Source organism: Oryctolagus cuniculus, chromosome 20, assembly GCF_051225735.1.
Source record: "Oryctolagus cuniculus isolate XC-2025 breed Fujian yellow rabbit chromosome 20, ASM5122573v1, whole genome shotgun sequence".
Classification (NCBI taxonomy): Eukaryota; Metazoa; Chordata; class Mammalia; order Lagomorpha; family Leporidae; genus Oryctolagus; species Oryctolagus cuniculus.
Genome location: NC_142886.1, coordinates 43,093,182 through 43,107,704, shown reverse-complemented (window position 1 = coordinate 43,107,704; position 14,523 = coordinate 43,093,182). Strand labels below are relative to the sequence as shown.

At 45.7% G+C, this 14,523-nt stretch overlaps 1 protein-coding gene across 9 annotated transcripts in view; it reads right to left on the bottom strand.

Moving 5' to 3' along the window:
• The window catches only part of UNC79 (unc-79 subunit of NALCN channel complex), a 264,184-nt gene that overhangs the window by 112,831 nt on the left and 136,830 nt on the right, over positions 1-14,523 (bottom strand). For all 9 annotated transcript variants that reach the window (XM_089322569.1, XM_089322574.1, XM_089322572.1 and 6 more), the window contains exons 17-22: positions 13,472-13,612; positions 10,936-11,157; positions 7,827-8,054; positions 4,701-4,842; positions 836-915; positions 607-755 (exon numbers count right to left, since the gene is read on the bottom strand). In XM_089322569.1, the coding sequence (XP_089178695.1) occupies positions 607-755; positions 836-915; positions 4,701-4,842; positions 7,827-8,054; positions 10,936-11,157; positions 13,472-13,612 (962 nt within the window). The remainder of the gene's footprint in view (positions 1-606; positions 756-835; positions 916-4,700; positions 4,843-7,826; positions 8,055-10,935; positions 11,158-13,471; positions 13,613-14,523) is intronic.

Sequence of the window (14,523 nt, the reverse complement as noted above, 5' to 3'; positions counted from 1 at the left end):
GACGCACCGCGCTGATCCGATGGTAGGAGCCAGGTACTTATCCTGGTCTCCCATGGGGTGCAGGGCCCAAGCACTTGGGCCATCCTCCACTGCACTCCTGGGCCACAGCAGAGAGCTGGCCTGGAAGAGGGGCAACTGGGACAGAATCCAGCGCCCCGACCGGGACTAGAACCCGGTGTGCCGGCGCCGCAAGGCGGAGGATTAGCCCAGTGAGCCGCGGCGCCGGCCAGCAGTTCTACTTCCAGTAAGAAAATGACTAAATAAGCCCTTATTCAATTATACTAAGTGATTATTAACTTATTATATGTTGACCCTTATCTAGGGTATACTACATTCTTAAGTCAACGTAACAACTGAAAGACATAAAAAAATCCTTATTTTACCTTTTTTAATTCTACAATTTTTAGAAAATGAACATTACTATCTTCCTATTATATATTTAAAAAATTGGACAAAACAAAAGAAAGGAAAGTATTCCCCATAGCTAATAAAGGTATCTTAGCTAAGAAAAAATAAGCAAAATGAGCAAATAAGACTTAATCTAACTTTAATTCTCACATCTATAGCCTAAAATATAAACAAAGTAAAACATAAAGGAAGACATACCTTGCAATCAACATGTGGTCCTGAATGTAGGCTAGAAATTGGGGGTGGTCTTTCCTAGCATTGTATAGACACTCTCCATGCAAACAGAGGATCTTCAGGCAATTGAGCATATTAAAGAGAATGTCTGGCTCTTCAAATTTAGCCATTTCCTATGCAAAGAACCACACAGTGAGTGATCCAAAACAGCAATGCTACCAAACCGAATATTCAAAGGTTTCAGAAACTATACCTGGAAAATGGTATATATTAGTCTCAATGTTACAGGAAGCTGTTGGTAACAAAATTTTCTTTCAGTGTCATTCTTTATTGCTGTGAAGAAATAATTGCACCAAGGTTAGCTGAACTCGTTTTCCCCACCATTCATCAATTGCTCAAGTGCATAAAACCAAGAACAGTGAAAAATGAAGGGTGTATTTAAAAGTGTATGATGTAGGCCAGCGCCACGGCTCACTAGGCTCATCCTCCGCCTGCAGCGCCGGCACCCCGGGTTCTAGTCCCGGTTGGGGCCCTGGATTCTGTCCCGGTTGCTCCTCTTCCAGTCCAGCTCTCTGCTGTGGCCTGGGAAGGCAATGGAGGATGGCCCAAGTGCTTGGGTCCCTGCACCCACATGGGAGACCAGGAGGAAGCACCTGGCCCCTGGCTTCGAATCAGTGCAGTGCGCCGGCTGTAGCGGCCATTTAGGGGGCGAACCAATGGAAGGAAGACCTTTCTCTCTGTCTCTCTCTCTCACTGTCTAACTCTCCCTGTCAAAATAAATTAATTAATTAATTTTTTAAAAAGTGTATGATGCTTGTGTTTGCCCTCCAAAGGTTAAAAAACCTTCCAAAGATAGGGTCTCGGGCTCTGTTTTCTATTGGACAACATTCAGATGTCTTCAGCCCCTGGAGCAGCCGGCCGGCCCCATGCTCCTGTGAGTTGCTAGTTCTGCTGCCTCCTGAGGGAGTCTGGAGTCCGGTTAGGCACGTTTTACCAAGGCAAAGGCAGAGAAATGGGTATTAAAGAGAAGTGTTCAGAGGCGGGCATTGTGGTGTCCTGGCTTCCTGCGAAAATGCCTGCGAAAGCATCGAAAAATGGCCCAAGTGCTTGGCCCCCTGCCACCTACATAGGAGACCTGGATGGAGTTCAGGTTCCCGGCAGCCTCAGCCCTTAAGGCCATTTGGGGAGTGAACCAGTGGATGACTGATCTCTCTCACTCTCTCTCTCTCTAACTCTGCCTTTCAAACAAAGAAGTCCTTAAAAAGAAAGAGTGGTGTTAGGTCACGTTAACATCTACGGAGGGGTTGATCCCACAGACTTACATACAAGGTCTGGGTGGCAAGCTGGGGGTGGGTTTTGAAGAAGCTGAGCATTTTCAGATGAGAACAGTGACTCCAGGCTTTCTCTTCCTATAAGGGACCCTAAAACCTCTGCCCTCGTGTTGGCAGCAGCAGTACATTGTCTGTACAAGAGGCTTGCTAGAGGAAATAACCCACCAGTGAACCCCATGTAGAACTGAGGGTAAAATGTGTTCATACAGCTGTTGTGTGTTTTGGGCACATCTAGGATCAGAACACAGTAGCCAAAGCCGCTCGGTCTGTGTACTCAACGGTTTATTGGGGATCTTCCGCTTGAATGTATTCTAAATGTGCACTAGCAGCACTGTTCCGTCTCAGGTGAGAGTTACATCGACGGCAGACATAGCTGACTGCTGTAAGAAACAGGTGCCAGACTGCTAGACGCAGAAAAGGGAACCCGTGTAGCAGGAAGGGGAGGTCGGTGAACACTGTCCGATGGACTACCCCTCCGTTCTCTGACAGCAGCTCAGGTTCACCACCTGAAGACCCAAGGTAGGATCCAGGCTCTGAGCAGCAGGGAACAGTGATTATGGATGAAAGTCGGTGGGGCTTCCCTGGGAGATAGCTTCGGTGCCCCAGGAAACAACAGAGAGCAAAGGAAGGCCAGAGCTGCGGCAGGGACTTGGTGTTGTATTGAGGAGGACAGAGCAAAGTGGGATTTATAACTGTTCAGCAAGAAAAAGACTGAGTAACAGAAAGAAATGGCTAGGGGTGGACATTGTGGGGCAGCAGATGAAGCCACTATTCAAATAAAATGTTTATGGAAATAAAAGAGGCAGTTAACTGATGTGCCTGCTGTCTTCAGTTTAAAACCCACGTCTGCCTAGAAAGAGTACAGGTTGTTGGTTCGTAAATGAAGTCCTTGTTCCCCTTGGTCACAATGTCTGATGGAAGAGCAGCCCGGGCCTGGACCTCAGCAGCTGCAACTCTGATGCAAGTTCACGAATTCTAAGCAAAGCACCTGGGTTCTAGTTTCAGATGCATCACTGACAACTTATTTGGACTTCTCCTTCCCAGGCCCCGCCCCAGGCATACCCAGAACGGAGAGTAAGAGGTCGTTCATTTTGTTTGTATTTTGCTACCTAGGTGATTCTGATGCTGCACTCCATTTTGGAAGCGCTTACACATGATGCGCAAACTGTGAAGGGTTAACACACACTCCCCCACCATGGGCAGGGCAGGCCAGTTAACCCTTCTGGGGTTTATCTTGCTCATCTGCCAAGTGAGGCTGAATTAGCTCAGCTTCTCTTCTGCAGAATCCTTTGTTTAAAGGGAATCTGACTTAGACCCAGCACGCAAGGAGGGTAGCTCGGAGCATGCTGGAGGAAGCAGGGTGGAGAGCCTGGGCCGTCGGCTTCCCTCCCACCAACTGCCACCCAGTAGAGGGAGTTCTGGAGGAAGTGACACAGATCCCTAACACCTCCAGGAAGCACTCACTGAAAACCAAGGCAAGGGATCATTGAGGGTGTTCCTGCACACTCTAAGTCCCAATGGTGTTAAGCAGCAAGAGCCAGGGCATTCGTGTCTACCTGACTGTTTAAATGAACCAACAGAAGCACTTCCTCCGTCTTAAACTGATTATAACCAAATAAGCATCAATTAATCAATCAATAATTGAAATTTGATTAATAATGACCAACTAATATTAATTGATATGTCATTTAAAGTACTTATTATTCCTATTAATTGATAATAAATGAACGACATTGATATAATGCTACTAAATATTAATCAATAAATGTTTAATAAATATTAATTAAATAAATTAAGTAATTGCTTATTTGAGGTGGAGGACCAGGGATGGGGAGAGAGAGAGAATGAACTCCCATGCACTGATTCATCTGCCAATAGGCCAGGGCCAAAGCCAGGAGCTGGAGACATCCAGGTCTTCGTGTGGGTGGCAGAAGCCCAGTCATTGGAGCCATCACCGCTGCCTCCCAGCACCTGCATTAGCAGAAACCTGGAGTCAGGAGCCGGAGCTGGGTGTCAAACCCAGGTATTCCAACATGCGCTGAAGGTATCTTCACCATGTGGCCAGGGGAAGCAGGAAGACAGAAAGGCTACTCCAATTTCCCCGGGTCCTGTGCACATTCTCAGAGTGCACCAGCAGATCCAGAGGCCAGGCCTTCCCAGAAGCACATGAGGTCACCTCCCCAGTTCCCTAAGCTTCTTCAGGGTACGAAGAGGCAGGGATGGTGCCCGGGCCTGCTGTCATCTACACCCAATTCACCCAATCAGAGTAACAGCAAATCAAGAGAGGCCATCCTTGCTCTCAGCCAGGAGGCGAGCCACAACTATGCACAGTGGCCCTGGGGCGCGGACACAGCGTGAGCACCAGTTGTGCTGCCGCTGTCCCCAAGCCCCCACTACTGTGCAATCCCAGGTGGCTGCTGAGACCCTCATCAGCCTCGCCCTCAGTCCCTGCAGCCGCAGTTCTCAGTCTCCTCTCCACAGGGAGCACGGCGCAGGGCAAGTGGGGCGGCGGTGCCCTCCACACTAATAGGATGGGTCTGCACCCGTAACAGGCCCCCGCTGCCAGAAAGACGCAGGGCGAGCTGCGCCTCCCACCCCCAGCCCCCACAGAGCCACGATGCATCTGTTCACGGCACAGCTTGGTGGGCAGCGGCTCCTCGGCACAAGAGGAAGCCATGTCTGAACTTGGCCGAGTCGCCACTAATCTAAGACGCTGAGGTTCCGAACATAAGGCCCTGCCCAAGGCGAGGGCTGCCCAGCAGGTTCCCGCGGGCTGCGACCACCTACCGGCATGCTCCGTGGGCGCGGCGCAGTTGCCTGGGTTCTCCCCGTGCTTGGCTGCCGGGTTCTCCTCCTCCTCTCCCTCGGGGCCTAGGAGGAACTCTGGTCTGGAAGAAAGGAGACTGTCTTCAAGGCTGTCTGTGGGCTCCTGGAACAAATGCAACAAGCAGCCAGATGAGCAGCCCTTGAGGGACACAACGGGCAGTCTGGCGTAGGTCACCAGAGCCTTCCTGTTGTGTCCCTGGCCCTGTGAGGGCCCCAGGAGGCAAAGGCGCAGCCTCTCGAGAGCCCTGACCCAATTTCCATCACGCCTGCTCTCAACTGAAGTCAATGTGGGAGGATAGGAAAACACTGTCAGATCTTCGCAGGCCTGCTTCCCCACCTCCGCTTTAATCCCCAAGACCAGTGTCCCCCTCACCAAGTGACTCCCACGCAGGCACGTTTTGTTCCGTAACAGCACTTGGTGAGGAGGGAGTAACAAGTTACAGAGATCCACTAAAATACAAATCCTGGTCCTCGAGGGAAGCTGAGTTTTCAGGAGCAAGACATTTCTATACCGTGTGAGTTAGACAGCAAGTGCCCATCGGCAGGTAGGTGGATGAACAGTGTCTGGTCTACATACACACAGGGGAATGTTATTCAGCCTTCCAAAGGAAGGAAATTCTGACTGGGGCTACAGTACGGATGAAACAAGCCAGTCACAGAAGGACCACAACTGCATAGTCCCACTACGTGCACATCTACGGTGTGACGGCTCACAGCAACAGCGTGAAACCGTGGCTGCCGGGGCTGGAGGGAGAAAGAACGGGAATTGCTGTTTAATGAGCATCAAGCATCAGTTTTGCAAGATGAAAAATTTGCAGACTGGTTGCACAGCAGTGTGAATCTTCCCAACATGATGTATTTATATACAATATATGCTTTATAATTACAGATATATAATAAGGGTAAAAATGGGAGAAAAGGAAGATTTTTCTTTAAGAAGAGAACATGGGGTTTGAGTCCCATGTAAAATATCTATTTCTAGTATTCTCTTATTCTACCTTTTATTATTCTCTCAGACTGCATCTTCAAATATCCTCTTTTGAAAGTATCCTCTTTTAACTAATACCATAAGCAGTAAACACTTTTTCAACGATGACTTGACAGTCAGTTCAAAGAAAGCAAGAGACAAAGACTGATGGGGTACAAGGAAGACACCAGGAATAAGGAAACTCATGCCAGCACAGCGCCAGGAGCTCGCTTTGAAGAACATTTTTGCCAGTCTCACAGGTCTGCTGAAGCCGGCTGGCCCTGTTCGGAGGTCACCCAGGAACAAGGCACTAAGTCAAATCAGATGCTGAGTTTCACAAGATTTGATACAATGAAAAGTTGCCTGTGGCATGTTGACTGCTCTGTATTCACCCACGTGACCCACATTTTGGTCACGCCCTCCAAGGTGGCAGGGACGGTGCTACCTTGTTGCAAGCCAGCTTAGGCCTCCTGCAAGCCCATTCGTCACGTTTTCACCCAGCCTCTTGTCCTCCACTTGTCCCAAGAGAAGAACAAAACAGCTCAGGCAGCCAGGACATGCAGCAGATACCAGGTGTCCTAAGGCACAGTCCCCCTTTATGGATGGACATCTCTTCCAGGAAAACGGAAGCTTTAACCTCATCTCCAAGCACGTACAAGACACGTGACAAACGGCAGCACCCTTGTGGGGAAGCCCCCGGCAGCACCCTTGTGGGGAAGCCCCCAGCAGAAGCTGAGCTGATGCTTGCGCCACGCTCTGGAGCTCCCCAGCCTCCAGAACTGGGGCTCCAGTAAGCTTCTATTCTTTGTAAGTACATTTTTAAACGGCACTGTGGGGTTTGTCTCAGTGGCTCAGTTTCTTTGCCTTCCGGCCTATTCCTGTCCCATTTCATGAGGTGGTGTCAGAGCTGGCACACTACAGAAAGCTCCTGGAGGCAGGGGAAGGAGGCCCAGGACACCCCCACCCAGCCTCTTCGCCCCCACCGCGTTCCTGAAGGGGAGGCTGGTGCACCTGCCACTTGCTCACTGAGTCTGTTCTCAAACCACTGGGGACTGCAACCTGCCTAAGGTCTGATTACCTCCAGCCCCAAGGCACCTGGGCTCCCTGACTCCAGAATCCCCAAGGTGCTTTTCTGTCTTGTCTTCCTCCTCTCTTCCGAATTCAGCATGCTTGACTACCCGGTTATTTCTAAATAACCTCCCACCTTGGCTTCTGAGCTAGTGCCCTCCCTGTTTTTCTCCTGTATCTCTGCGCTCTTCTCAGTTTAATTCTGGTATTCTCTTCCCCTTGCCCCCTATTAAGTGGGTACTTCCCAGAATTCCAGCCTTAGCTATCTTCCCTGTCCCCTGCACACAGTCTACCGTAATACACACATTGACTCCAAATGTTTGCCTCCTGACCTTTCTCGTAAGAAGCAGACATCTTACATGATGTCTCCACCTGAATGTCTACAAGGAACCTCAACTATGTCCAAACACGACCCCAGCACACCCCACTTCCAAAAAAAATTTACTTCTGCCATGACAGTCACGTCATCTGTAAATGACAACATTTTTAGCTCCCAAGCCAGAAAACATGGATCAGTCCTGACTTTTTCTGTGCCCACACTCCAACAAGACCGCAGGTGCTGTGGATTCCCCGTCCTAGCTATCTTGCAGGCCAACCCCCTCTCTACGTAGTCCTCCCTGGATGACTGCATTAGCCCTCAGACTTGACTCCCTAATATCCAAACCTGCCAGTCCCCTCCACTGGCACTGTATCTCTCCAAGTCAAAATCCAAAGTAACTCATTTGGAAGACAAAACTCACTGTTATGTAAGCTTTGTGATGTGACACTGTGATCAAAGTTCTTCAATACCAGGCATGCTTTGTAGTCATGAACACTATAGGAACAGAGGTGCTACAACCCTAACTCAAGCCACCTAAGAGAACTCTGTCTAGGACAACCTCATTTCATACATCTTCCCAGAAGCCTGAACTGGCGGAAACAACAGGAAAACTTTCTCTCCGCACAGTGTTAGGTGTGTAAGGTCATTCTGGAGCAAGACTCCATCACACCAGCTCCCACAGTCTTGCGGGAGTCTTGCGGCTACACAGGGCCACCTGAGGTCCTGCACTTACCACCAGCCGGCTCTCTTCTTTGGGGGCTAGTCTTTCCAGGAGCTCACAAGCGAGCTGATAGCAGAGAATACTCAGCTGACATAAGCTACACTCGACCGACTTCTCATCCTTCTGACAGGTGTGGGAGCCCCCCCAGGGGGCTTGGAAGACGTTGTTTATAATAGAAATGATGTCCTTTGACAAGTTGTGCTCTAAACCCATCGTGATTCCATCATCCTGTAACTCCATCTGGAAGACACAAAAAAAGGACAAAAAAAAAAAAAAAAAAAAAAGAGGAGTTTGGTACTTTTGTCCAATATTCCATTGGCATTTGCATTTGGCTTGGGAACAAGCATTATTAAACTGTTTTCAGACAATGTTGGCATTCAAGACCATCAATACACCCTGCTTTCCATAGATTCTTCTGAAAAGAATATAAACACAAGACAAACCAATAGCAATTATTTTAGGATGTTTTTAAAAAGTTATTTTTTAATCTCACTGAGAAATTTTACACATTTTAAAAAGATTGCTCCTCACCTAGTGTGCAGATCTTGGTTTCTAAATACCATTTCCCACTAAAAGGAACCATGGCTGATTCCAGGGATGGGGCCAGCAAAATATAAGATGAGCCTGGAACACTTTTTCGTGTTGGAAATGAAGGCGGTTCTCCAAGAATGATAAAGACATGTCTAGGAACACAGGAACCAGTCTGAAGGGACTACCATTGGCCACATATGAGAATAAAAGCACCAAAATAAACAGTAACAGATGATAACCCACTAAATAAAATGAGTCCATAGATACATGGGAGAACAAGCAGATAAATAAATACATCAGTGAAAGGGAAGGTAAAATTGTTCCCTCTAAAGGCTACCAGCTAATACAGCTAGAAGAAATGATGGAATTAGAAAATAATTATTCAGAAACTCAAATCAAGAGACATACTATAAAATAACTGGACTGTACCCTCCAAAAGTGTCAGGACATGAATGATGAACAAAGACTGAGAAATTTTCCTGGGCTGAAGATGATGCTGGATTATTCCTAGATATTGCTATAAAGGTGATATTATTATTACATCAATTTAAAAATTAATTTCTATAAGATAAATAGTGCTATTATAATGATATTAATTTCCTAATGTTGATAACTGTTCTGTGAATGTGTAAGCAAATGTCCTTATTTTTTAGAAAATACACGCTGCAGTGTTTAGGAATAAAGGGACATTGTGTTTGCAAGTTACTTTCAAATGATTCACTTAAAAATGTACGCATCAGAAAAAATGTCTGTATCAAGCCAGGTATTCAATACAGCAGTTAAGACGCCATTAGGGACACCTGCATCTAATACTGAAGTGACAGATTAGAGTGCAAGATCTGTTTCTGATTCCAGCTTCCTATTAATGCACACCCTGGGATGCAGCAGATGATGGCTCAAGCACTTAGGTCCCTGCTACCCACATGGGTGACCTGAATCAAATTCCAGGTTTTAGCTTTGGCCTGGCCCAAGCCCAGCAGTTGTGAGCACTGGGGAGTGAATCAGTAGGTGGAAGATCTCTCTGTCTATCTACCTCTGTCTCTCTGCCTTTCAAATAAAATGAAAATAAATAAAATTTTAAGTATTCATATACATATAGAGGAAGAGAGAGAACAAGAAATAAACATAGGAAGTTTGAATATCTGGAGATTTGGAGGATGGGTGTTTGGAAATTCACTGTACTATACTTGCAATTTCCTGCAAATCTGAAATTATTTCAAAATAAGTTAAAAAGAAATGTTCTCAGTTTGGCACATGCTCACTTGGACTTACCCTTAATGGTAGAGCTAGAAACTTGCCATGGGATCTCAAATCAATCCCATTAAGGTGGTATGTACCAATGCCATCTTACTAGTCAAAGTGATCAGTTTAAGTTCATAATTGATCATAAAGACAGAATTAAATGTCAAAGGAATCACATAAACAAGACCAGTGTCTGCTAATAATAACTGATAGAATTAAAAAGGAGAGAACAATCCAACATGGGAAGCGGGATACACAGCAGACTCATAGAATAGCAGATGTCCTAAACATCACTCTGGCCTCAGAATCAGCCCTTAAGGCATTCAGATCCAGCTAAGAAGCCCATGAGAGTTTCTCAGGCATGGAAAGCCAAGACACTGTGGCAAAAAATGACCTAAATGAAAGATCTCTGTGAGTGAGATCCCAGCAGAAAGAATGGGCCATCAAAGAAGGAGGTACTTTTCTCTGAAGGGAGGAGAGAACTTCCACTTTGATTATGGCCTTGTCTAAATAAGGTCGGAGTTTGTGAACTCAAGAGGTTTCCATAGCCTTGGCAGCTCATGACAAGAGCCTTGGGTGATCATTGACGTCATAAATAAGAGTGTCAACTGTTAAATCAACAACAGGAGTCACTGTGCATTTGCTCCCCATGTAGGACTTCTGTCCTTAATGTATTGTACTATGCAAATTAATGGTAAAACTAGTATTCGAACAGTACTTTATACTTTGTGTGTCTGTGTGGGTGCAAACTGTTGAAATCTTTACTTAGTATATATTAAGTTGATCTTCTGTATATAAAAATAGTTAAAAATGAATCTTAATGAGGGGTGGGATAGGAGTGGGAGTGGGAGATGGGATGGTTGCGGGTGGGAGGGAGGTTATGGGGGGAAAAACCACTATAATCCATAAGTTGTGCTTTTGAAATTTATATTTATTAAATAAAAGTTAAAAAAAGAAATGTATGTGTTCAAAATCTTCTAACTTCTTTCTTAAAATCAACTGATAAAATATAAAAAAATTAGACCCATCACTATAGAGTTGTACCTTGCCCTTCCCAACAATAGCACAGCCCAGTTTGTTCATCCAACTCGATCACCAGAATCAATTCTAGTGACACTAGAGTGTTTATAAAATTCAAATGCATGCTCATATGTCAGCATCATTGCAAATATTCACAAAAGTAAGTTTACAAGCCCTCCAGCAAACCCCCAAAGGAGTCTGCGACATGTGTTGCGCGGTACTGTATCACTTCAGGGAGTGTGAAGACGCCCAATACATGGCAAGGGTCACTGGACAGTTTCCCCTCTTCCATCCCCTTTGAACCAAAGTGAGCTCATGCTTCAGCTACCTGCTTCAGGAGAAGGTCAAACATGAGGATGAAACAATTTAGATTCATTTCATCATCTTCGCAATCAAAGTCGATAGTCCTTCCTGCTGGGTGTCCAAAATTCTTGAAAGGGCTGCGACGCGGACTGCGCGCAGGGCTGCGGAATGGACTCTGGAAGGGGCTGTGAAACGGGCTGAGCATGCTGTGCTGGACTCGGCGGCCAGGATCAGAGGCGACACTCACCTGCAGGAAGAATGTCAACACATGCATGAACCCCCAGCTGCTCAAAAAGGGCTCTGTGGACAGTGCTTCCAGCTGTCACACTGATTTCCTCCCTTGGCCAATGGCATTGCACCTGCAACTATTGCGGACTCTCTCAAAATATGAAAATAAGAAACGAAGCCATCCAAACTTCGACTATTTGTCAAGGAATAAGACACAGACACCTTGAAGAGTTGAAAGCATTTGCTTTTGTATTTTTCTATCCTATCAAACATTTCCAGTTAAACCTGATTGTCTAAACCTACTGAAAACCAAAACTTCAAATGTGAAATATTGAACGATAACTTTGAGAATAATAAGCACAGAATCTCAGATTGGCATGACTAGTTATAAAAAAGACCCTGGAGGCTACCAGGATTAAATTATCATGGGAAAATAAAATATAGCAAAGCTATTATGCAGGTTATTCCCTATTTGCCAACCAAAGCCCCACTCCCGGCCAGAACTGCCTTTCTCCGCCCTCCTGTATGTCCAGGGATGCTGTGGCCTGAGTCTCCCCTTTGTTGCACGGCTTCTGATAGGGTTCAGTCAATGAGAGGCACCAGCAGAAGAACTGAAGGTGGAGGACAGAGGTAAGAGTATTTCTCACCACCCCTTGTATGCTTTAGTGCACGCTGGGAGGAGCTTCTCTAGTCAGGATCTCTGCTTGTTCCTTTGCCCTAGGGGTATAATGGCTTCCCAGAGAACTGTCACTGGACTCGGGGTGCCTCAGCAACCATTATTGCTCCTTTAATTCTTTTCCATAACTCACTTTGTAGGCAGAATCTCATTAATGTCTTTTCTTCTTAATAGCCTGGGATAAATTATCTGTATATCTTTCTGAAACCATATATTCTCTCTTTGAGACATTTCTTGTAACCAGAAAGTGCCTTAAACACTGATTCTAGGTTAAAGAGAAAGAGTATCCCATCAAGAAAAATAATACTGGGCCCGGTCTTGTGGTGCAGTGGATTAAGCTGCCACTTTGGACAGCAGCATCCCGTACCAGAGTGCCAGGAATGCTCTGTTTCTGACCCAGCTCCCTGTAATGCACCTGAAAGGCAGCAGATAAAGGCCCAGGTACTTAGGCACCTGTCACCCCTGTAGGAGATCGCATGGAGTTCTAGGCCCCATGCTTCAGTCTGGCTCAGCCCCAGCCACTGTGGCCATTTGTGGAGTGATCCAGCAGATAGAAGATCTCTGTCTCCCCCTCTTTCTCTCTGTCACTCTGCCTTTGAAACAAATAAAAGAGATATTTTAAAAAGAATCATAATACTTTGATATTGATAGTATTATCAATGGGAAATCACTTTGCTGAATATCAGGTTAAGGTGTAACATGAGGACAATGTGTTATTCCCCGACTGCCTCACAAATTCTACAATATCATTCATTGTCAACACATTGCACAGAATAATGTGCCAAAGTAACACCATCTTAAAGGCTACAGAAAAAAAAGAAATATAAGTAGTTGGCAGATTGTTTTTAGCAGGTAGATGAAAAAAGAAGTAATGATATTTTAAAAAGAGAAAGAAAAGGCACTGAATACAAATTAGGACCACATAATCACATGACACTTTCTGGTTCCTAGATAGCAAGTGGACTAGTTGGGAGCTTGTGGTACACAGTGGGAAAACACGTGGAGAAGCTTGACAAAGATAGTTGAGAACAGTGCTTGTCAGCCTTCAAGTGACGGTCAGCCTCTCCAAAGCACAGCATGGTCTGGGCACACAGTCCAGCAACAGAAAAAGCATGAAACTTTTCCAAAAGGCTACATATACTGCAGACTATATTGACTTTTCTCATCTACAGAAGTATGAAAGGATGGATCAAAGGGGCTCAACTGGTTCACAGTGACAGATGCCATCCCCTGTGGGTCACCATCAGTTGTCCATGTCCTCCCCAACACAACAGTACAAACAACCCAAACTCCTCCTACTCAAGGGAAGCACCGATTGCCTAGCAGCTGGAATTCTTTTTCACCAGAAGCCAAAAAAAAGACTATTACCCCCAAAACTACTCTTTTTTTTTTTTTCATTTCATCAAGGTGAGAGAAAGCTAAAATTAAAAAAAAGTTAAAGCAAAATGAAAATTCAAAATTCACTGATTACAGACTATCTCAAACGTGTCTTAGACAAAGGTCTTATTTAATGTGATTTAAAGATTAACAGAGCGAAATGGGACGAGAAAACATTTCCAGAGAGGTTTCTTATGATGCTACGTTCAGGCCTGGTCTAAGTGACAAGATTTTTCAAAATCTGAACAAACATGGCAAGAATACTTGTGGCAATAATTACCCTTCGAGCTGCAAGGTTCCCTGCCAGTTCATTGGCTCTTGACTTTCTTTGATTGGCCAGTTCTTTGACAGAATTAACTCCATCAGAAAACATACTTATCAGTAGCTGAAGAGGAACCATGATATCTAACTCCGATAATACCTGGAGGGGAAAATGCACACATCCCCCCAAAAACATGAAAACTTCAAAACTTAAAAAAACACATTGAACATTGTTTTTCCAAAAGCAAACTACTGAACATTAAGACATTTAGCTTTACACACATTTTATCAGCGCAGTCATCTTCAAATTTTCACAGTAAGAAAAGTTATCATTGAACCTTCCTTGTTCCCCAACCCCAACATCCCCATCTTCCTTCTATGGAACTGTAAGTCTCTCCTAACACTGCCTCTCCTCCCCATACCCACCCTAGTGCCTCAGTGTCCCCCCTTTCTCCTGACTAGTAAGCACCTGGGCACATCTCGTCCAGCCCAGCCCCACTCGGGCCTACACACCCACCGAATCTCACCCTCTGGTACAAACTTTATGTCCTTCTGGGCCAAACTCAAGTCACCTTGTCTGAAATGAATTCTCTGGAAATCGTTGTCTTCTTCCTTCAGACAGAACGAATCCACCTGTCTTTCTTGGAACTTGATACGTACCTTTATTAGAGCCATTGTCCCGTGTGCCAGAGCTAAGGATCTAACGCTGTCCCTCCCACTGTGAGAAAGGAGGTATGAGGAAAAACCACTTCTTATCCTGCTTCTACTCCCAGCTTGTGCCCAGCACTTGACTGCTCTGTAAGTGTGTTCACAAATGAGACAACTCCAACCACTCAGTTATTCACTGTGTTCCCCAAACGGCCACAGCAAGGTTTTCAGATCTCCTTCAGCCGTAGCTCTCTGTCTTCAAACAAAAGGGCATCAAAATGCGTTCCAGAAAGCATATACACTGTGGCTGCTCCAGCAGTGGTAGCTGCAGAGGTAGTGGTGTTGGGCTTGCTCATACGAACAGCATAGTTTAAGGAGTGTGTAGCTAACTGAAGCAACACCCAGCCATCTGTGGAAAGACTG